Below are 24,617 nucleotides of genomic sequence, written 5' to 3' on the forward strand. Positions count from 1 at the left end.
TAAAGGAGTGGATAACAGTCAGCCTTGGAGAATGGATAGGTACTAATTGGAATTATTAATGCCTAACCATGGGTGGCATGTAATAGCAGACCATGTGGTAACAAGATCTGGATTGTGGGGGTTGGGAAAATGACATGGTAGAAAGTGCCGTAAGCCCTAAAACTGTTGAACTCAATACAGCAGGCTGTCGAGTTCCCAAGTGGAAAATAATGTGTTGTTCTTCCAACTTGCACTGAGTTTTGCTGGAGCACTGCAGCAAGCCTGAGCCAGAGATGTTGGTCAGGAAACAGGGTGGTGTGTTGAAATGGCAAGCAACAGGAAGGTCAGGGTCTCTTTTGTGAATAGAATGTAGATATTCTGCAAAGCAGTCATCCAGTCTACTCTTCATTTCCCCAAGTAGAGGAGACCACATTGGGAGCGGAGAATGCAATAGACTAGATTGAGTGAAGTGCAGGTAAAGCACCTGGAATACTGAGGAGGGAGGAAGTAAACTGGCAGGTATTACACTTTCTGCAGTTGCGGGGAGGGTGTCCTCGGGGTGTTGGGGGTGTGGTGGCTGTGGGAGTGAAGGAGGAGTGGACCAGGCTGTCCTGGAGGGAATGGTCCATGCGGAAGGCGGACAAGGGAGTGGAAGGGAGGGTGTGTCCAGCATCCATCTGGAAGTGGCTGAAATGGTGGCTAATGATCCCCTGGATTTGGATGCTGGTGGGATGGTATGTAAGGACAAAGGGGATCTTATTGCTGCTGTGGGATGAAGAGAGCGGGTGAGGGCTGAAATTCAGGTGATGGGTCAGATCGGCCAGGGGCCCTGTCAACAACGTTGCTGGAGAATCCTTGGTTGAGGAAGTAGGTGGACATTTTGGAGGCCCCCTTCTTGAAATTGGCCTCTTCAGAACAGATGCAATAGAAATAGATGAGCTTGGAGAATGGGAGTCTTTTTAGGAAGCTGGTTGTGAGGATGTATAGTCAAAGTAACTGTGGAAATCATTTGGTTTTTCGTGGATATTGGGTGGCCACTCTATCACCAGAAATGAAAACAGAAATGTCAAGGAAGAGCGGAACAGAGACAGAGCAGGTGAAGTTGAGAGCGGAGTGGAAACTTGAGGTGAAATTGATGAACTTTTCCAATTCCAGACGAGAGAGGGAAGCGGTACCAATGATATCATCCACATACAGGAGAAAGAGTTGTGGGTGGAGGCCAGAATAGGACTGGAACAAGGATTGTTCCACATACCCCACTCAGAGACAGGCAAAACTGGGGCCCATGTGGGTACCCATGGCCAACGCTCTAATCTGAAGAAGTGAGAGGAGTTAAAGGAGAAATTGTTCAGGGTGAGGATGAGCTCAGCCAGGCAGAGGAGGGTGGTGGTAGATGGGAATAGTTCAGATCTTTGTTCTAGGAAGGAGAGCCCTGAGACCATCCTGATGAGGGATGGACGTGTAAAGAGATTACAGATTTGTCTGCATTTGGCCCATATCCTTCTAAACCTTTCCTATTCATGTACCTGTCCAAATGTCTTTAAATGCTGTATTGTGCCGCCTCCGCCATTTCCTCTGGCAATTCATTCCACACCATGCCCTGTGTGAAAAGTTGCCCCTCAGGTTCCTTTTAAATCTTGCCCCTCTCACAATAAATCTATGCCCTGGGGAAAAGACCTTGACTGTTCACCTTATATATGCCCCTCATGATTTTACAAACCTCTATAGTGTCACCCCTCAGCCTCCGATACTGCAGGGAAAAACAGTCTCAACCAATTCAGCCTCCCTATAGCTCAAACCCTCCAGTCCCAGCAGTATTCTTGTAAATCTTAACCATACCCTCTCCAGTTTAATAACATCCTTCCTATAGCAGGGCAACCAGAATTGTATGGTGTACTTCAAATGTGGCCTTACCGATGTCTTATATTAGTCATATCTCCAGAAACATGAGCCCATGGTCTAAGTAAACATTTCAGTGTAGTAATGGTATAGCAGAGATTCTGACTGTCAGTTGAGACATTAAACTGAGAGATACTACCTGACATCACAGGTGGATGTAAATGGTACCATTTTAAAGGTCTGGGGAGTATCCCGCCATTGTCCTGGTCAGTTTTCATTCCTCAATTAACCTTTCTGAAGCAGATGATATGATAATGGTAGCGCTGCTCTGTGTGGGAGCTTGCTAAGATCATTTTGTCTGCTGTATTTCCTATTTTATAACAGTGACTTGACATCAGAAGTATTCCGTTGGCTGTAAGGCATCTTGTAGATAAATACAGTATTCTTCCTCTGCCATTTTAGTCACTACCCTGATGTACCTTTGCAGGTGTATAAAGAGTTATAGATTATGGAAATGGATCCTTCGGTCCAACCAGTCCATGCTGAAAATAAACCCAAACTAAACTTATCCCACCTGCCTGCTCCTACTCTATATACCCCAAACCTTTCCTCTTCATTTACTTATCCAAATATCATGTTAGCATTATAATCATGCCCACAACCGTCAATTCCTCAGGAAGTTCATTCTACACATGAACCATCCTCCGTATAAAAGATTTGCCTCTCATGTCTTTTCTCAATCATGCTTCTCTCAACTTAAAAATTTAACCCCTCGTCTTGAATTCCCCCATCCTAGGGAAAAGACATCTACTATTAATGTACCATTAACTCTATCTATATCCCTCATGATTTAATAAACTTCTATAAGGTCTCCTATACTCCGGTGAAGAAAGTTCCAGTAAAAAATGAGGTCTGCAGATGCTGGAGATCACAGCTGCAAATGTGTTGCTGGTCAAAGCACAGCAGGCCAGGCAGCATCTCAGGAATAGAGAATTCGACGTTTCGAGCGTAAGCCTGATGAAGGGCTTATGCTCGAAACGTCGAATTCTCTATTCCTGAGATGCTGCCTGGCCTGCTGTGCTTTGACCAGCAACACATTTGCAGCTGAAGAAAGTTCCAGCCTATCCAGGATTTCTTTATGTCAACCCTTCCATTCCCAGCATCATCCTGGTAACTCTCTTCTGAACCCTCTTCAGCTTTAGAATATGTTTCCTATGAGTAAAAAATGAGGTCTGCAGATGCTGGAGATCACAGCTGCAAATGTGTTGCTGGTCAAAGCACAGCAGGTTAGGCAGCATCTCAGGAATAGAGAATTCGACGTTTCAAGCATAAGCCCTTCATCAGGAATATGTTTCCTATAACTGGGAGACCAGAACTGGACACAGTACTCCAGAAGGGGCCTCACCAATGTACAACCCCAACATGACTTTCCAATTTCCATGCTCAAAGGACTGAGCAATGAAGTTTCAAAGTAACTAGTGCTGCTGTAATGGTGTGAGCTCATTTCTAATTGGGCCTGTAATTAGAAATTGGCATTGATTAATCATAAAGATTAAGAAGAAGAAAATTCTTTGTAAAAGGACAAAATCAGAAAATGCAAGAGAAACTCAGCGGGTCTGGCAGCATCTGTGCAGAGAGAAACAGAGTTAACGTTTCAAGTTTGATATGACTTTTGTTCAGAACTGAAAGGGTTCTTTTCATCCTGTGTTACAGGGTATAGAAACTTATGAATAGTACCTACTTTTGAAAAGTTACAGTACTAAAAGCAACTATTTTGTCCCATTTTAAATGCATGCATTGTTTTTACTGGAGCCTTAAAATCATTAGTAGTCATTCCCACCTCCCGACCTGTTCTGTTCATTACTGTGAATGCCATTCTTGTATGGTTTTGGTTTTAAATGGAGAAATCTCTGTGTGGAGGTCAACCTTTGCGCATGCTGTGTGAGAAAAACATGACATTTTCTGAATTGGTCAGGGAGCATTCATTTAGCCCACACACACTGTTGTCAACTTAGGGACTTTAGCGTTTCAGAAAATAACTCTCACCTTCATTCTCTCTATGTGTCCAGCTTAGAGATCTAACAGGTAATCAATTCACGACCTTAGTCAATGACATTACTGAATCAGTCATTGTGAGATGAGTAAGAACAATCTGTATGGCTACATTTGAATCAAAATGTGGCATTTGCGTATATAACTTTTGTTGGTATACTTTCAATTTGTTTCCTAAACCTCTGTACCTCTCAACCACTTTTTCATCCTTCAGTAATCTCCTGAAGGTTAGCCACTTTAGCTGTCTGATTGATTGCCTTCCCCAAGCAAAGTCCTACATTCCCCACGGTACCCAGCATTGCTGCTGTAAACTGGCGGGGGTGGGGGGTTGGGGGAGATGGTTGCTGTTTTGTGTTGAGGTGCTGTAAAACTGTCAAACTGTTTTTGTTGGCTGGCTGAGGCCAAAGAGCTAGCCTTGTGGGAAGTTGGTGGTACATTTTAGTGCAAACAAAACCGAATATGTGGTACATACCAATGTGGCTGGAAATCGGCACTGTGAGGCAAGTGTTATCGAGCAATAGGAGACACAGCAAATATATATTGGCATGTTTACTTGCTATTTAAGCCATCTATTGCATAAAGAGCAATTGCCAGTGATTCATAAGATGGCTTAGGAGGCCATTGTGTAACCTGGTGGGAGTGAGCGACTATTTTATTGTCTCTTTTTTTGCCTCTATTGGGTCGCATGTTAATAGAGAACCTGTAAGTGAGGCTTTGTGGTGAAGGGAAAGGGGAGAAAGAGCTGCAGCCAATCCAGCAAAGTTTCCAAAAACCGAAAGGCCTGTGGATGCTGTAAATCAGAAACAAAATCAGAAAATGCTTGAAAAGCTCAGCAGGTCTGGCAGCATCTGTGGGTCTGAGGAAGGGTCACTGGACCTGAAACATTAACTCTAATTTCTCTGCACAGATGCTGCCTGAACTGCTGAGCTTTTGGAGCAATTTTTGTTTTTGTAGCAAAGTTTCCAAGCTATTGCCAGCAGACAATCTTATCCCGCTAACTTAACCTATTTATCTTGCTCCTCTTGACTGACCTTGGGCAGTTAACATTGTTGAAAATGCTCACTAACTTATTATTGGGTTAAACCATTCCAAAGGAGGAAGATGTATGGGACAGGGGATTAGCTGTGCAAGTTAAGTCAGTCTTTCCTTTTTGAGGGAGGTGACAGCCCACTAGCATTATCACTAGATTATTAATCCAGAAGCACAGTTAATGTTCTGGGTACTGCGCATGGCAGATGTTGGAACTTGGATTCCATACCAAAAAGAACTTCTGGAATTGACAACCTGCTGATGACCATAAACCTATTGCCGTTTGCCAGAAAAACCCATTCAGTTCACTCATCTCCTTCAGGGAAGGAAATCTGCTATCCTTACTTGGTCTGGCCTATATGTGACCCCAGACCCACAGGAATGTGGTTGACACTCAATTGCCTCTGGAATTACCGAGCAAGCCATTCAGTTCAAGGGCAGCTAGGGTCAGGCAACAAGTGCTGGCAAGCGAGGGATGAGTTAGTTAAGATGAAAACAGCTACATGTTTCTTATGGCATGAGTCACATGCACAACCTAATCCACTTCTAAAATGTATCCCAATTGTTCACATAATTAATTGATCTTATAGAATCTCTACAATGCGGAAGCAGACCATCAAGTCCACACTAACCCCCTCCAAAGAACATCCCAGCCTGTCCCTGTAATCCTACATTTCCCATGCCGAATCCACCTAGCCTGCACATCCCTGGATGCTATGGGGCAATTTAGCATGGCCAATCCACCTAACCTGCACATCTTTGGACTGTGGGCGGAAGCCCACACTGACACAGGGAGGAAGTGCAAACTCCACATAGACAGTCACCCAAGGTTGGGATCGAACCTGGGTTCCTGGCACTGTGAGGCGGCTGTGCTAACCACAGAGCCACTGCACCACCTAGTTTGATTGGGTAAGTGGAGGCAACTACTTTCTCTGGTGTAGGAATCTAGAAGAAGGCGTACTTCCTTGAAATTAATGTAGGGGCTCTTCAGGGATATTGGCAGGAAGCACTTCTGCTCCCAAAGGAAAGTGGACATAGAGTCATAGAGATGTACAGCACGGAAACAGACCCTTCGGTCAAACTTGTCCATGCCAAGCATTATCCTATCCCTTTATAAACCCTTCCTATTCATATACCCATCCAGATGAATTTTAAATGTTGTAATTGTACCAGCCTCCACCACATCCTCTGGCAGCTCATTCCATACATGTATCACATGAAAACGTTGCCCCTTAGGTCCCTTTTATATCTTTCCCCTCTCCCCCTAAACCTACACCCCTAGTTCTGGACTCACCCAACCTCAGGAAAAAGACTTTGTCTATTTATCATATCCATGTCCCTCATGATTTTATAATCCTCTATGAGGTCATGCCTTAGCCTTCGACACTCCAGAGAAAACAGCCCAAGCCTGTTCAACTTCTCCCAATAACTCAAATCCTCCAACCCTGGCAACATCCTTGTAATTCTTTTCTGAAACCTTACAGGTTTCCAGTAGGAAGGAGACCAGAATTGCACGCAATATTCCAAAAGTGGCCTAACCAACGTCCTGTACAACCACAACATGACCTCCCAACTCCTGTACTCAATACTCTGAACAATAAAAGAAAGCATACCAAACACCTTCTTCACTATCCTATCTACCTGCGACTCTACCTTCAAGGAGCTATGAACCTGCACTCTAAAGTCTTTTTGTTCATGAACGCTCCTGAGGACCTTACCATTAAGTGTATAAATCCTGCTCAGATTTGCTTTCCCAAACCTCGCATTTATCTAAATTAAACTCCATCTGCCACTTCTCAGCCCATTGGCCCATCTGAACAAGCTCCCATTGTAATCTGAGGTAACCTTCTTTGCTGTGCACTACACTTCCAATTTTCATGTCATTTGCAAACTTACCAACTATACCTCCTATGTTCATAGCCAAGGCATTTACATAAATGATTAAAAGTAGTGGACCCAGCACCGATCCTTGTGGCACTCCACTGGTCACAGGTCTCCATCTGAAAAGCAACCTCCACTACCACCCTCTGTCTTCTATCTTTGAGCCAGTTCTGTATCCAAAGGGCTAGTTCTCCCTGTATTCCATGAGATCTAACCTTACTAATCAGTCTCCCATGGGGAACCTTGTCGAACGTCTTCTGAAGTCCATATAGATCACGTCCACTGCTGTGTCCTCATCAATCCTCTTTGTCACTTTTTCAAAAAACTCAATCAAGTTCGTGAGACATGATTTCCCATGCATGAAGCCATGTTGACTATCCCTAATTAGTCCTTGCCTTTCCAAATATACATAAATCCTGTCCCTCAGGATTCCCTCCAATAACTTGCCCACCACCAACATCAGGCTCACCAGTCTATAGTTCCCTGGCTTGTCCTTACCACCTTTCTTAAATAATGGTACCACGTTAGCCAACTGCCAGTCTTCATCAACATGTGACAATTGATGATACAAATATCTCAGCAAGAGGCCCAGCAATCACTTCCCTCACTTCCCACAGCATTGTAGGATACACCTGATCAGGTCCTGGGGATTTTTCCACCTTTATGCTTTTCAAGACATCCAGCATTTCTTCCTCTGTAATATGGACAATTTTCAAGATGTCACCATGTATTTCCCCACGTTCTATATCTTCCATGTCCTTCTCCACAGTAAACACTGATGCAAAATACTCATCTGGCATTCTCTTCCTCAGAAAGGCTTTGAGGCTAGGTCAGTTTTGAAAACACATGCTTGCTGAATTTTAAGGTAATAAAGAGATTTGTGACAGCGACTGATAGGAGTTGAGGTACAGATGAACCATTTGAATAGTGAAATAGATTGGAGAGGCAGAATGGCCTGTTACTCTGATCCTGTCTCTGACCCATGCTCCTGTATGCCTGACCACAGAGAGCACCGGATTCCGTGAGTCAAGTGAATGCTCTCAGTCAGACATAGTGTTGGAGACAAGCTTTGCAAAATTTCCTTACAAACCTCGAAACTACCCTTCAGCTATCAACTTTGCTTTCAAAAGTGATAGAGTGGAAACATTTGGAGTGGAAAAAAACCCACAAAGTTTGGTCGGGCATTAATCTGCAAATGTTTGGAAGCAGGGAAAGGTGTATGTTTTGATAAATCTAATCAGCAGGCATATGTTACAGCAATTTTATTTTCCCAGGAAGCAAAGTGAATGAGTAGAACAAGCCACAATATTGAATTCTCAAGACCATGTGCAATCCAGAACCTAACAGATAAAATAATGTGCAAAATTAATGGAAAGTGATGTTGATAGGCTGCTCAAGGCCAGGTTTGGGTCAAGGCTTTTGTTGACACGGATTGGAAAAATCTATTTTACATTTCACGTGCTCTGAAGGAGAAATGCAACAAACAGCTTCAGGCAGAGACTCATAAGCAAGCATCAGATGTGCTCAAAGCTGGTGTCACTTGGAATACTGGAGAAGAGGGGGAGGGTGGAAACGTCACTGCTCTGCTACTAACGTATTTCAGCCACACAGAAAGCTTATCTAGCTTTCCCTGAAATATAGTGATGTTATTCACCTCTATGCAGTCGCAAGTTCCACATTCCAATAATTAAATCTGCAGAAACAATGTTAGGCACAAATAAGTTCACTCAAAGCCTAAACCTCAACGGAGGTGTTCACTTGGGAAGTTCAGCAGTTCTGCTTTCCCAGCAGGAACTGTAAAAATCAAAGGACACTTGGGTTAATGTCAAAACCACTGAGTCTCTGAATAGTGCTTTGACCAAGTGTGACACCCCACATGTGGGAGCATTGAACTTACACAGAACTTGTGATACGGAATCTGGCTATTTGTTCTGACTGATCCACACCAGTGCTAATGCTCCACATGAGTCTCCACCCAACTTACTTCATCTACGTTATCAATATAACTTTTAATTTCTTTCCCCCTCGTGTTTATCTAGCTTCCCTTGAAGTATCGTTATGTTATTCACCTCCATGTAACAGCAAGACCAAATTTTAATCATTCGGTAGGTAAAGTTTTCTTATATAATAAATAAGGTGAATAGCAGGTGTCTTTTCCTTAGAGTGAGAGATTTCAAGACTGGGGAACATATTTTTAAAGCAAGAAGAGACAGATTAAAAAAAAAGACATGAGAGGCATTTTTCTTTTGCACAGAGTGGTTGTTATGGGGAATGAACTTCCAGAGGAAGTGGTGGATGCGGGTACAGTTACAATGTCTAAAAGACATTTAAATTAGTACATGAATAATAAATGTTTGGAAGAATATGGGTTAAGCACAGGCAGGTGGAACTGGTTTAATTTGGAATTATGGTCGGCATAGACTGGTTGGACGGAAAGGTCCATTTCTGTGCTGTATAACTCTGTGACTCTCTGCTTGTGCTGAATTCCTTATTGAGCTTGTTAGTGACGACCTTATATTAATGAAATCTAGTTTTCCACAGAATTGGAAAAGTGTACTCTATCCTATCAAACATTTCACACTGTTACGAGAAAACCTCTTGAGCCCTTTGTTGAGATTTAGCTTTAGTTTTTTCAGTCTTTCCTGACAGCTATAAACTCTCAGTCTGGTATCATTTACTTATCAAGATATATTATCTTGAGTATTGTGCCACATTATAGGAATGATGCATTTGCAATGCAGAGAATGCAGAAGCGATTTCCAACTATGATTTCAGGGATTAGAAAGTCAGTGATAAGGATATATTGAACGGGTTTGGATTGTTCTCCTTAGACAGGAGAAGGCTGAGGTAATCTGATAGAAGTTTTTGAAATAATGAGTGGATTAGATAGAGTGAACAGGGAGATACTCCCTGTTTTCAAAAAACTAAGAATAAAATAGCATAGATTTAAAGAGATCTGCAAAAGCAGTAAGAGTGATATGTAAAAAACATTTTTCACTCCATGAGTAGTTAGGATATGTAATGCGGTGCCTGGAACTATGACGGAGGCAGGTTAAAGGGGCATTGGATGAATGTATGAGGAGAAAGGTGATGATGCTTATTTTAACAGTTTGACAATGCTGCTCCTTTAACAAGGTTATGTTGTCTTTGGTCTTTTTCAAAAGAGGTTGTAAAAGGCAGAGGTTCTGATTTGTCTGGGATTGGGCCTCTTTGATTATGGCTAACAGATATTGCCTAAGGCAACAATAAGGGAAAAGGGCTTTTAGGACTTTGAAAAAAGCTGTATAATGAAGGGAGAGTGGCCAGTTCTCCCAGCTCTGGGATTTTTCTCATTTGGTTTAGATTTACCTGGGAACCCCGAAAAGCTGCTTGGAACAAAGAGGGTTCCATGTTTCAGCCAATGATCCCTAGCTGATCCTCTCTGCAATCTGTCTCTCTCCTGTAAGAACCTGTATTTGAATTAACCTTTTTGCCAAGGGATGTTGCAGGAAATTGGAACAGAGGTTTGTTAAATTAGATCATGTTGGGTCAGATCGTTGTTGTTCTAAACTGATTTTTCTTTTGTTTGTGTTTCCTCATGGTGGTGTGTAAATAAATTCTGTTTTACTTGAAGCCAAATGATTTGATCAACTGCATTGTTCCTGGGATATCCACTTACTTACATCTGCCTAAAACGCCTGGAGAAGTTGGGGTCTGGGCTATCTTCTTGAAATATTTTGAGGAGGTTTGGCCTGGTCCATAACCAGTGTGGTGTGGGCATGATGGGCCGAATGACCTCCTTCTGCGCAGTAACGCTTCTGTGATTCCGCAGTAATTATGAAGTTCTGAAGAAAATTCAAAAATCACACAACACCAGATTATAGTCCAACAGGTTTATTTGGAAGCACTAGCTTTCGGAGCGCTGCTCCGTCATCAGGTGATTGAAGGAACAGCGCTCCAAAAGCTAGTGCTTCCAAATAAACCTGTTGGACTATAACCTGGTGTTGTGTGATTTTTGACTTTGTACATCTCAGTCCAACATAGGCACCTCCACATCATGAAGAAAAAGTCATACCAGGTTTGAAATGTTAACTCTGTTTCTCTCTCCACAGAAGCTGCCAAACCAGCTGAGTTTCTCCAGTATTTTCTGTGTTTCAGATTTCCATCATGCGCAGTATTTCGCATTTATTATCTTTCGTAAACTGGTGTTGACACTGCTCCGCCAAATGGTTCTCGAACTGGTCTGTTACCATATGCCCAATACTAAATGGTGTTATTGATACCAGGCTGTATGTCTCCTTTTCTCTCTCTGTCCTTTGTTGAATAACAAGTTATGTTTGCGACCTTCCCATTTTGCGGGAGTCTGAGAATCCAGGGAACACTAGTATATCAAAATCAATCTCGTTTAAAGAGGCAAGATGCAGCAATAAAAGCATATTTTTGTTGTTCAATGGTTGTTGATGCAGACCACCTGGTCTAAGGGACTTCTTTAAATTAATTCTGATTAATTTGTGTTGTAGTATTTATTTTCACTAGACTTGTGATCATCACAATTTTTTGATTTTTTTTGTATTTTCTGCCATGAAAACAGATACAATATATTTCTTTGTTTGCAATTTTCTTAAATCCACTATAATTCCTAGTGTCATTTCATGTTGGTCTCCACATTGACTTTCACTAATCTCTTCCACTTTATACATGAAAAGGAACTTTTACAGTCTGTTATTATATTGCTTACAAGATTACTCTCATATACATTTTCTTGCTTTTTACCAATTTCTCAGTCATCCCTTGTTGAATTCTAACTTCTTCGTAATCGTTGGGCTTCCAACTCTTTTTGTCAACATTATGAGCTGCTTCCATTAATCTTGCATCATCTTTGACTTAATAATCATCTAACTGATGGCTACACGTAGAGTAATGGTTTCAGGGAACAGCTTAAGTATCTTGGCTTTATTCTGCATTTCTGATGCGATAAAATGGAAAGGGAATGCAGGTAAGTTTTAAACATCTTATGAAGTATTGTTCAGAAAGGTGCTTTGAAATCAACCCTTAGGAAATGTTTGGAATATATATGGAGAGGGAGTGGAATATACATGCTCCAAAGCAATGGATCACACAATTAGGCTCATGACTTGTTACTCCTTGTGATAATGTTGCTGAGATCAGGAAGTCTTTGTCTATGGAATTGAAGTTCTCCCACTCCCTCGTCTCACCATGTTTGAACAATTTCATGATTTATATTCTCAAACACAACATCCATAAATTAAGCCCAAGAATGCAACAAAGGCCATTGTTGAGTGAAAGCAGCTTTGACCTTAAATATTTTGTTAATTATTTTGCTGTGGAATGATAGCAAGTTTCACAAAGACTTGATGTAGGTTTTACTAACTCTTCCTCCACTGCTACTTTGCAGTCTACTGGTAGCACATTTGCATTTAAACTTTCTTTACTTCATTTTCCAGCTACCCCCATCCCTCCAAACCTCCCCTCCCCCATTTTGATGCCAGTTACAGCCTTCAATGTTGGGTATTGATGGGACATGTTATAAAGAAAGGCTGGATAGGCTGGGACTTTTTTCACTGGAGTGTAGGAGGTGGAGAGGTGACATCAGAGAAGTTTATAAACTAATGAAGGGTAGAGGCAGAGTTAACGGTAGGTGCCTTTTCCCTAGGATGGAGGAATTTCAAGACTAGGGGGCACGTTTTTTACGGTGAGAGGAGAGAGATTTCCAAAAGACATGAGGCGAATTTTTTTACACAGATGTTGATTTGCATGTGGAATAAACTTCCTGAAGAAGTGGTGGATGTGGGTGTAATTACAAAGGCATTCGGATAAGTTCATGCATGGGAAAGGTTTGGAGAGAAAAGGGCCAGGAGCAGGTTTAGTTTGGGATTATGTTCACATGGACTGATTGGACCAAAGGGTTTATTTCTGTGCTGTATGACGATATGACCGCATGAGGAAATTAAGAACCACAGGTTGACAGTGGTGGGATAGTTGATACTTCAATAGTTGGTTCTGTGAATGTTAAGATGTCGATAACAATGCTGAGGAGGTAGGACCAGATGGAAAATGGAAAATGAGTTCATACCAAGTTACTTGCTGACACTTTGGAGTCCTGACAATCCAAAGATGTGCAGGTGAGGTGAATTGGCCATGCTAAATTGCCCATAGTGTTAGGTGCATTAGTCAGAGGGAAAAGGGGCTGGGTGGATTACTCTTCAGAGGGTTGGTGTGGACTTGTTGGGGCGAAGAACCACTTTCCACACTGTAGAGAATCTAATCTAAACCTCACAGTGGGTAGATGGAGAGCACTATTAGTGGGGATATTAATACTGTGCCTTAATCCTTGCTGTATTTGATCCAGGAAATTCTGGCAAAGGGGGAGATAAATTGGAAATGGAACATAGGAGCAGACGTAGACCATTCAGCCCATCAAACCTGCTCTGCCAAACTACATCATGGCTGATCATCTGGCTCAATGCTCTATACCCATGTTATCCCCGTATCTCTTGAAGCTGTTAGAAACAACAAAACCATCCATTTCTTTCCTGAACTTACTTAATGACAAAATTTTGACTGCTCTCTGCAGCAGAGAATTTCAGAGATTCTCTACCCTCTGAGTGAAGACATTCCTTCTCACTTCAGGCTTAAATTGCTTGTCCTATATCCTGAGATTGAGTTCACTGGGTCTATACCTCACAAACAGGGGAAACATATTTCTTGTACCTAACCTGTATACATCTTTAAGATTTTTGTAACTTTCTGTGAGATCACCTCTCATTCTTCTAAACTCCGCAGAATATAGGTCTACTCTCTTCAATTGCACCACAAAAAACAATCCCACCAACCCAGGAATCAGTCTGGTGAACTTTAGCTGCAGTCCCTCTATGGCAAGTGTATCCTTCCTAAGGGATGAGAACCAGAACTGCACACAATACTCTAAGTGTGGACAGCAAAGAAGCTTATCCCAGAATACAGCAGGGCCTTGATGAGATGGGCAAATGGGACAAGGAGTGGCAGATGGAGTTTAATTTAGATAGATGTGAGGTGCTGCATTTTGGTAGGATGAATCAGGGCAGGACATGTACACTTAATAGTAAGAACCTGGGACGTGTTGCCAAACAGAGAGAGCTTGAGGTGCAGGTCCATAGTTCCTTGAAAGTGGAGTCACAGGTAAGCAGGGTGGTGAAGAAGGCATTTGGTACGCTTGCCTTTATTGGCCAGTGCATTGAGTATAGGAGTTGGGAGGTCATATTGGACATTGATTAGGCCTCTTTTGGAATACTCTGTTCAATTCCAGTTTCCCTGCTATAGGAAAGATGCTGTTAAATTTGAAAGGGTTCAGAAAAGGTTTACAAGGATGTTGCCAGGGTTGGAGTGATTTGAGCTATAGGGAGAGGCTGAATAGGTTGGGGTTATTTTTCTTAGAGTGTCAGAGGCTGAGAGAAATAGAAGTTTATAAAATCATGAGGGGCAGATATAGGGTGAATATCCTAGGTCTTTTTCCCAGGGTAGCAAAGCCCAAAACGAGAGGGCATAGGTTTAATGTGAGAGAGGAGAGATTTAAAAGGGACCTGATGACCAACTTTTTCATGCAGAGGGTGGAGCTTGTATGAAATGAGCTGCCAGAAGAAGTGGTGGACGCTAGTACAATTACAACATTTAAAAGGCATCTGGATGGGTAAATGAATAGGAAGGGTTTAGAGGGATATGGGGCGGGTGCTGGTAAATGGAACTAGATTTGTTCAGGATTCCGGTCCACATGGTGGAGTTGAACCAGAAGATCTGCTTCCATGCTGTATATCACTCTGTCTGTAAGACTCTAAGTGTGGGTTTACCAATGTTTTATACAATTGAATCAAGACTTCTTTGCTGCTGTATTCAAATCATCTTGCAATAAAACATACATTTCCTTTTGACCTGCTTGCTGCACCTACATGCTAACTTTCAGTGTTTTATGAGAAAAAAACATTTAGTTCCCTTTGGACAACAACACTTTCCAATCTCTCGCCATTTAAGAATACTTTGTCATTTTGTTGTCCCGAGCAGAATGGAGAACCTCACACTTATTCACATTATATTCCATGCCATTCTCTCGCCCACATACTCAGTCTGTCTAAATTCCCTTAAAGCCTCTTTGCTCCTCCTCACAACTCAAATCTCCTCTAAATTTTGTGTCATTCCCAAATTTATATTACAATCGATGGCCACATCCAAATCATCAAAATGCATTGTGAATAGCTGGGGCACAAGCATACATCTTTGTGGTGCCCCTTTGATCACCGTATGCCAACCTGACAATGACCATTTCTTCCTACTTTCTGTGTTCTGCATGTCAACCAGTCCTCAGTCCATGCCAGTATGCTATTCCAAATCCCAAGCACCTTAATTTTATTGAACAATGGATTTTGTTCAGCAGTCAGACTTTCCCAAAAGCCTTCTAAAAATCCATATACACTACATCCACCATTTCCTCTTTATCAATTCTGCTTGTAATAATTTCAAAAAAGCTGTCTAAAAACATTTACCAAAAATGTTTTGGTCTTCATAAATCCATGCTTACCATGCTCAATTGGACCATTATTTATAAATATTCAGGCATCACATCTGTTATAATAGATTCTAGTATTTTCTCTACTACTGACATCAGACTGATGGGTTTGTAGTTTATAAGTTTTCACTATCCCTTCTTTCTTAAGCAATGGGTATAAATTTCCAACCTTCCAATCTGTGAGCACCATTGCAGAATTAATAGAATTTGCATAGAATTCCTACAGTGTGGAAGCAGGCCATTCAGCCCAACAATTTCACACCAACCCTCAGAAGAACATCCCACCATGGCCCACCCCAGTAACTCTGCATCGCCCATGGCTAATCCTCCTAACCTACACACCCTGGACACTGTGTCTAATTTAGCATGGCTAATCCTCCTAACCTACACACCCTGGACACTGTGTCTAATTTAGCATGGCCAATCCATCTAACCTGCAGATCTTTGGAGTGTGGGAGTAAACTGGAGAAAACCCACATAGACATGGAGAGGACATGCAAACTCCACACAGACAGTTGTCTGAGGGTGGCAGGTCCCTGTTGCTGTGAGGCAGCATGCTAACCACTGAGCCACCATGCTGCCCCAAATTTTGAAAGATGATCATCAATTATTTTGTAGACCAACAGCTTTATTTGGAAGCACTAGCTTTTGAAGGGCTGCTCCTTCATCAGGTGATTGTGGTGTATAAGATCGTAGGACACAGAATTCATAGCTAAAGTTAACGTGTGATGTAATTGAAATTATATACTGAAAAGACCTAGATTGTTCATTAAGTCTCTCATCTTTTAGAATGGGCATGTTGGTTTCAGTTCTTTCATATGCAAATCCCAGAACTTTCTCAAAGTTATATTCTCAAGTGAACTTTAACAATAGGTGCCACATTGGCCTAGATAATGCATTGAAAGTGTGAGGTGCTCTGTGTGAGGCTGTCTGTACCCCAATGTTTAAACTGATTCTAATTTTAGAAATGGATTTACAGAATCTTAAATGGATTCAAGCAGTTTTTGAGCAAAACAAAATGTAATTCTGCAAGTACAAATTCACCCCACAAACTTATATGTGAGTGTGTGTGTGTGCATGTGAGTGTGTGTGTGTGTGCAGGAGGGTATGAATATCTGTGAGAAACTGTGTGTATGTGTATGTGTGTCACCCACACTTGGACACATACATCACCCACAAATCACCCACATCTTATAAGCTGGTGTTGTGTGATTTTTAACTTTGTACACCCCAGTCCAACACTGGCACCTCCAAATCATGACATCCATTATCTCTGTAGCCAACTCTTTCAATGCTTTAGTGTGAAACTCATCAGGGCTTGGAGATTCATGAACTTTCAGGTTACAACCTCACAAAGTTCATTTGCAATCTCCACCACCCCACAATTTGATCACATTAATTGAAGAATTTCCCTATCTTATCGGGAATCAAATGGTCAGATTCCTTTAAATGCTGCTGCCACTCTGAAACCTTAACAAATGACAAAGTTACATGTGGGAAGGGAGGGGAGCTACATTGATCTAGCAGGAGCTGCTGAGATGATGAAGAAGATCTATCATACGGCGAAAGGCAGGAGAGATTGAATGATAAAAGAAGGGTTAAGGTAGATGGTAGTGAGACAAGTAAAGAAACAAAAGATATGTGAAAAGGAGGCATGAATGGCATAAGTATTGCCAATAGAAATCTATTTTATATCTGCACTTAACTGTTTTATTATATTTCTCTTGCCTTTTAGTTTCTCTTATTTATTTCCAGCATTTACTCCTGAAAGCTTGTTTAACATATAAACTTCAAAACATAAATACAATTTTTAAAAGTACTGTATCATGAAAGTCAAAAAAAGAGACAGAGGTAAATGGAACAGCTGTGAATGACGCTTACAAATCCTATTTACATCTCATTCCATTCTATTCAAAACGTATCACAAAGCATAAAAATGCTAAATGGCTGGCAGTTAATTATGAGGCCGTAAGAGTCAGCAAAGCCTGGAAAGTTAGTATGTTAAATTTTATTCACTTGTACGATGTGGGCGTCATTGGCTGGGCCAGCATTTATTGCTTGTCCCTAATTGCCCTCAAGAAAGTGGTGATGAGCTGCCTTCTTAAACCTCTGCAGTCCAAGTTGAATATGTGCTATTGTATGGTTTCATCATAAAACAACACTGTTCTCACAGATTTACAATAGTGCCATTTAATGTCTATTTGAAATCACAAGCTTTTGGAGCATTGTTCCTTCATCAGTGTTCCGAAAGCTTGTGATTTCAAATAAACCTGTTGGACTATAACCTGGTATTGGGTGATTTCTGACCTCATTAATGGATGTGTGTGCTGCTCCTTGTGCTGTTGTTAGCTCCATCTCTATCCTTTCCCAGTACATATGAAAGATCATCAAGCTGAAATGCTAACATTATTCCTCCTTACAGTTGTTGCTGATCCTGCTGAGCATTTCCAACATCGTTTGTCTCTTTTTAAATTTCAGATTCCAGCATTTGCAGTATTTTGCTTTTGTATATTTAATTTTGTAAAACCTGACGTCAGCGGTGGGCAAGTTATTAGAGGGAACCCTGAGGGACAGGATGTACTTGTATTTGGAAAGGCAAGGACTGATTGGGGATAGTCAACCTGGCTTTTTGCATGGGAAATCATGTCTCACAAACTTGATTGAGTTTTTTGAGGAAATAACAAAGAAGATTGATGAGGGCAGAGCAGTAGATGTGATCTATATGGACTTCAGTAAGGCGTTCGACAAGGTTCCCCATGGGAGACCGATTAGTAAGGTTAAGTCTCACAGAATACAGGGAGAACTAGTCATTTGGATACAGAACTGGCTCAAAAGTAGAAGACAGAGGGTGGTGGTGGAGGGTTGTTTTTCAGACTGGAGGCCTGTGACCAGTGGAGTGCCACAAGGATCCGTGCTGGGTCCTCTACTTTTTGTCATTTACATAAATGATTTGGATGCGAGCATAAGAGGTACAGTTAATAAGTTTGCAGATGACACCAAAATTGGAGGTGTAGTGGACAGTGAAGAGGGTGACCTCAGATTACAACAGGATCTGAACCAGATGGGCTAATGGAGTTTAATTCAGATATATGCGAGATGCTGCATTTTGAGAAAGAAAATCTTAGCAGGACTTATACACTTAATGGTAAGGTCCGAGGGAGTGTTGCTGAACAAAGAGACCTTGGAGTGCAGGTTCATAGCTCCTTGAAAGTGGAGTCACAGTTGGATAGGATAGTGAAGAAGGCGTTTGGTATGCTTTCCTTTATTGGTCAGAGTATTGAGTACAGCAGTTGGGAGGTCATGTTGCGGCTGCACAGGACACTGGTTAGGCCACTGTTGGAATATTATGTGCAATTCTGGTCTCCTTCCGATTGGAAAGATGTTGTGAAACCTGAAAAGGTTCAGAAAAGATTTACAAGAATATTGCCAGGGTTGGAGGATTTGAGATATAGGGAGGCTGAACAGGCTGGGGCTGTTTTCCCTGGAGCGTTGGAGGCTGAGGGGTGACCTTATAGAGGTTTACAAAATTATGAGGGGCATGGATAGGGTAAATAGGCAAAGTCCTTTCCCTGGGGTCGGGGAGTCCAGAACTAGAGGGCATAGATTTAGGTTGTGAGGGGAAAGATATAAAAGAGACCTACGGGGCAACGTTTTCACACAGTGGGTGATGCATGTATGGAATGAGCTGCCAGAGGAAGTGGGGAGACTGGTACAATTGCAACATTTAAGAGGCATTTAGATGGGTATATGAATAGGAAGGGTTTGGAGGGATATGGGCCGGGTTCTGGTAGGTGGGACTAGATTGGGTTGGGATCTCTGGTCGGCATGGACAAGTTGGACCGAAGGGTCATACATCTCTATGACTCTATAACCCATTTCAGTAGTTTTTGGACAATGTAACAGAGTTCATGTTTCTTTTCATTTTGAAATAAACTTTGATCTCCCTTTGTTAGCTCTACATTGATGGCCTCTGTAAATTGTCAGTAACTGCCCACCACAGTAAACAAATTGCAAAAGTGAAGCTTATAGCTCATGCAGCCAAATTTCACTCTGTGTGGTGGTGATTATTATTAGCACAAGCTGGAATCATAACAATTCCTGATATATAAGTACAGTGAGTAGCTACTCTCTCTCAATCTAAATTCTTGAATGAAATGGAGAAGAACTGCAACTGAAAACATTTGGTTAATCTATTGGAAAGGTAATTTTTTTGAACTGAGGAATTCCTTAAGTGCACAGATGCAAGCTTTGTACAGAGTAAGATCCTCTTCCTATCATGGGAGAGTGATATATCAACTTGTTGCCAAGAGCAGTAATTCTGAACTGAGTATTTCTCAAAACATGTCGGAGTTCAAGAAGACCTTTGCTCAATGGCCAAATAGGTATTGGTTAGAATACCGTTGAAGACAGATGAGTCTCACCCCGTAGCATATTTCCTCCTATGCTACTGACCAACCTCTCTTGATCAAAGTCAGATGCATAACAGATATTATTGAGCAACTCCTCTGTAGTTTGTGAAAGTGACACGTATATTGTTAAAGAAAATGTGATGGTTTTGTTTGGGTTCAGGGGAAGGGAGGAGAGAAACCTTATTTTATTTGATATACTGTGACATTATTTGCAAACAATCTTGATATCCAGTATTCAGCAATTTAGGGACAGTTTTCTGAATTTGTGTTGCTGCTAGGGTGTTTCACATGCCTGCCATATATTTTGAGAAATTATTGATGCACTGTTCAAGATTTCTGGTATCAAAGTCAGCAAGATCCACACCATCAAAATGCAGATAATAGCTCGCCACTAGAAATGCTTCGTGCTAGCCTGGTGTGCATAGGATTGTTAAACACATGACAAACCAATGTCAGGGCCCACCTCCTCATTTATCCTCTAAAAGAACAAATATTCTGAATCACATTTACTTACCTAGTGCTTTATCTCAGCTTCTCCTGTCTACTTTTCAAGGTTCACCTGTTTCTACATGTCTGCCTGCCTATCTATCTATCTATCTATCTGTCTATCTATCTATCAATCCGTTCATTGATCCATCCATCTACCTACCTATCTGTTTTTTTTTATCTATCCAACTTGCACAAGGCAGTCAAGGCTGTCCTGTTAAATACACTCAAGGTTGGGATTTTTATGCAGTAGGGGAATCAAAGGATATGAAGAAAAGGCAGGAAAATGGAGTTGAGGATTGTCATGGGTGGCACAGTGGCATAGTGGTTAGCACTGCTGTCTCACAGTGCCTGAGACCCGGGTTCAATTCCTGACTCAGGTGACTGACTGTGTGGAGTTTGCACATTCTCCCCGTGTCTGCGTGGGTTTCCTCCGGGTGCTCCGGTTTCCTCCCACAATCCAAAGATGTGCGGGTCAGGTGAATTGGCCATGCTAAATTGCCCGTAGTGTTAGGTAAGGGGTAAATGTAGGGGTATGGGTGGGTTGCGCTTCGGCGGGTCGGTGTGAACTTGTTGGGCCAAAGGGCCTGTTTCCACACTGTAAGTAATCTAACCTAATCTAATGTCATCCATGATCTTATTGAATGACTTTATTTTCTTTCTCGACTGCGGAAACCTTCAACATGGAGGAGTTTAGGGGTCCTCGTGCGTTAATACCAAAAATCATATCAGTTCAGCAAGGAATTGAAATGATAAATGGAATATTGAATTTTATTTCAATATAAAATCAGCTTTGGTTAGACCAATACGAGGAATTGGTCAGCCCAAACCTAGAATACAGTGAACAGTTTTGGTCCTTTTAGCTAAGGAAAGAAATACATTGGAGGCAGGCCAGAGAAGGTTCATTAGGTTACTCCCAGCGATGGAGGAGAGGTTGAAGAATGAGAGGTGACCTAATTGAAACATACAAGGTTCCTAGGGGTATTGACAGGTTAGAAGCGGAAAGGTTGTCTTCCCTTGTGGAAGTGTCTAGGACCAGAGAGGGGTTGCCCAATTCTGACAGGGATGAGGAGGAATTTCTTCTCTCAGAGAGCAGTGAATTTGTGGAATTCTTTACTGCGGAGGACTGTAGATGCTGGACCATTATATTCACTGCTGAGATGGACATGTTTGTAATCAGTAAGGGAATCAAGCTGGAAAATGGACTTGAAGACTATCAGATCAATTATGATGTCATTGAATGGCAGAGCAGACACAATGGGCTGAAGCGCAGCAGGTCAGGCAGCATCCAAGGAGCAAGAGATTCGATATTTCAGGCTAAAGCCCTTCATCAGGATGAAGGGCTTTAGCCCAAAACGTCGAATCTCTTGCTCCTTGGATGCTGCCTGACCTACTGTGCTTTAACCAGCTACACATTTTCAGCTCTGATCTCCAGCATCTGCAGACCTCACTTTTTACACAATGGGCTGAAGGTCTACTTCTGCTCCTTCGTCTTATAATCTTATAGGAAGTCTGAAAAGGTTGAAAAAGTAATAGCCGGGATTTTAAAACAATGATAAGGTTTCAGCGTTTATTGCTATTAAACTCGGAATTGGACAGCAACTTTTGAAGATTGCAGGTGTACAGTTAAACATGGAAGTCAGGAAGTTAGTGCCTGAATTTCCTGCTCTTCAGAATCTTCATTACACTGCTAGCTGATCAAACGATGACATTGAAATGCTTAGAACAGCATGATGGTGTTTTACTTATGTAATAGAAATCCACTAAATTGGCCAAAAGAGTTAGTGTTTGGCCATTCCAGTGTAAGGAATTTTTATAATTGCGTGGCATGAGCAAACAACTCTCTGACTTGGAAACTTATAACTTTTACAAATTTGAGAGCTTATCCCTTTGTACTGCAATCCTTTTTGAAGTTTTAAAAAGTCCAAACGAAGTAGAAACCTTTTCTTTATTTCTATCTTATTGCTGTTACTCCTAATTCTTTGTTTCTTTCTTTCTACCTTGCTCCCTGTATCTGATCTGACATTTAATTCACTTTTAATTAATACTTCCAGCTTCAGAGCTGCTCAGTAGTAGTTCTTTAAGATGATCAGTGACAGTGTTAGACAGTTACTGGCTCTCACACTTAGGTTTCTGGTAGTGTTTAGAAGGTGCTGCATAGAAATGGCTTTAAAAGTTTCAGTATAAAACAACAGTGGGCAAAATGTCTAAAGTGTATCTGGTACCATCTGTTTTGCTGCTGAGACAAAATTTGACCCATCAATGTTAAGTAAAAACTGTATTTTTTTGTTTTGTATTTGTAGTAAAGGCAATCTTCTGACAACAAGTGGAACATGGAGTGTGTTCAGGTGGCCAAAGAGGCCGAAATGGTGGAAATTATTCCAAATGGCAATCATGTGGAAGATCTGACTGTACCGATCAAAATGCAATCTGAGGAGGACAGGTAAATGATGGCAACTGAAAGTTCGTATCTCAAATAGATCTGTTGTTTTACAATAGATTCTAGATGTTCTTTATTGCTGGTGATGAGAAATGTGCATGGTTATTATACGAGCATAATGGTCGTGTAGCCCAAACAATTGTCTCCACTCATTGTTTTCTCTGGCTCTCACCATGTCAAGCAGCTGCTTGGCTGAGGGGTAAGTTTGTTCCCAATCAAATGGAAGGTGAGCAACTACCGAGGCTACTCGAGCCCAGGATGACACCCCATCCAGAGAGCAGGGTGACACTGTGGAATGACCTACCTCCCTGCCCTTCCTCCCACGTTACTCTTCCAGTTGAGAGAGGCACACATTGGTGCTGGCAGCCTAAGCTAAGCAAAGGTACTTCATGTTGTAATGTCAGCACAAAAACCCTGAGGAAGAAAAATAGATAACAGGAGCAGGAGTTGACCATTCGGCCCATCGAGCCTACTGCACCATTCAGTACAATTAAGGTTGATCATCCAACTTAGTACCCTGTTCCTGTTTTCTCCCCATACCCTTTGACACCTTTAATCCTAAGAACAATACCTGACCCTTTCTTGAAAACATTCATTATTTGGCCTCAACCATTTTCTGTGACAGAGAATTCTCACGGTATGAATTTCTCCTGACCTCAGGCCTAAATGAGGATTACACCATATCCCATGGTTTGGTTATTGAGAACCACCTTCCTGCTTTAACCCTGTCTTGTCCTGTTAGAAGTTTATAGATTTCTAAGAAATCTGTGTCATTTTCTAAACTCAAGTGAGTAGAGTTCTAACTGATCCAGTCCCTTTTCATACATCAGTTCTGCGAACCCAGTGATCAGACTGGGACACCGTTGCTGTTTGGAGTGTTCACTAGATCTGCACCCTCTTCACTGCTCATCCACCCATCCAGCTTTGGGTCATCTGGAAAGTTGGAGATATTACATTCTAATTTACACTTTAGTTCGCTCATCTAAATCATTAAATTATTGTATTATATGCATATCATTACATATTGTGAATAGCTGGGGTCCAAGGATTGCTCCCTGTGGTACCTGACTAGTCACTGCCTGCAGTTGGAAAAAGACCCTGACTATTCCTACTCTTTGGTTCCTGTTTGCCAACTAGTTCTCTATCCATGTCAGTCCTTTACCCCCAATCCTTAAAAGTACATGCTCATCTCATACATGAACCTTACAAATAAACCACATCCCCTTCTCAACTCTGCTGGTTAGATCCTTGAAAGTTCTAGTAACATGGTGTGCAGTCAAGATAGGCTCAAGTTTTTTTTTTAACTCAGGGATTTAGATTACAAGTTAACCCAAGCAGAATCAAATGGGCTCTGAGATTAAAATTACTGTGCACTGTTCACTTCCCATTCTTTCTCCGCTGCAATATTTATCATCCCTTCGCCATCATCAGTGGCTGCCTGAATCAGGAGGAAACCTCATTACTGCGTACTGTCAACTAAAATCCTGACAGGGGCATGCCTCAAAGAGGGCACAGTGAATGCAATCAGTTATTCCATGGAGAAGAAATCATCTCCACACTTCAGAGGAGGACTATGTGGCATTGCTGCCCTGGACTCTGTTCTCTACCTTGTCTCCTTGAGACAATCTGACCCACCCCCAGCACTAACCTAACCTCATTACCCAGGTGTGGCTCCAAGCTGCTCGAATTTGTCCCAGTCTTGATATGATGAGCTGGCACCAGTTTCAGCCTTTCAGGCATGTGGGCCCGACGTGTCACCAAGAGGAACGAAAGGGGCATTCTGCCCTCCCCTCACCCGCTCCCTGCCCAGAGTTATTACTACCCTTTAAACACTGGAACATAGTTCTCAGATGAGTAAGTAATGAGCAGTAATTAGACTGTCTGTATTAGAGTCCTTAGTGTATTGCTATGCCTCAGTCAGCCTCTGATGTATGTAGGCCTTGTCATTATATTACGATCTGTAAGT

General features: G+C 41.8%; 1 protein-coding gene across 2 annotated transcripts in view; it reads left to right on the forward strand.

Moving 5' to 3' along the window:
• LOC132822265 (sodium-coupled neutral amino acid transporter 3-like) overlaps window positions 1-24,617 on the forward strand; it is a 135,328-nt gene that overhangs the window by 22,141 nt on the left and 88,570 nt on the right. For both annotated transcript variants that reach the window (XM_060835411.1, XM_060835412.1), the window contains exon 2: window positions 22,515-22,654. In XM_060835411.1, the coding sequence (XP_060691394.1) occupies window positions 22,545-22,654 (110 nt within the window). In that variant the 5' untranslated portion in view covers window positions 22,515-22,544. The remainder of the gene's footprint in view (window positions 1-22,514; window positions 22,655-24,617) is intronic.

Source organism: Hemiscyllium ocellatum, chromosome 14, assembly GCF_020745735.1.
Source record: "Hemiscyllium ocellatum isolate sHemOce1 chromosome 14, sHemOce1.pat.X.cur, whole genome shotgun sequence".
In the NCBI taxonomy this organism is placed as follows: domain Eukaryota; kingdom Metazoa; phylum Chordata; class Chondrichthyes; order Orectolobiformes; family Hemiscylliidae; genus Hemiscyllium; species Hemiscyllium ocellatum.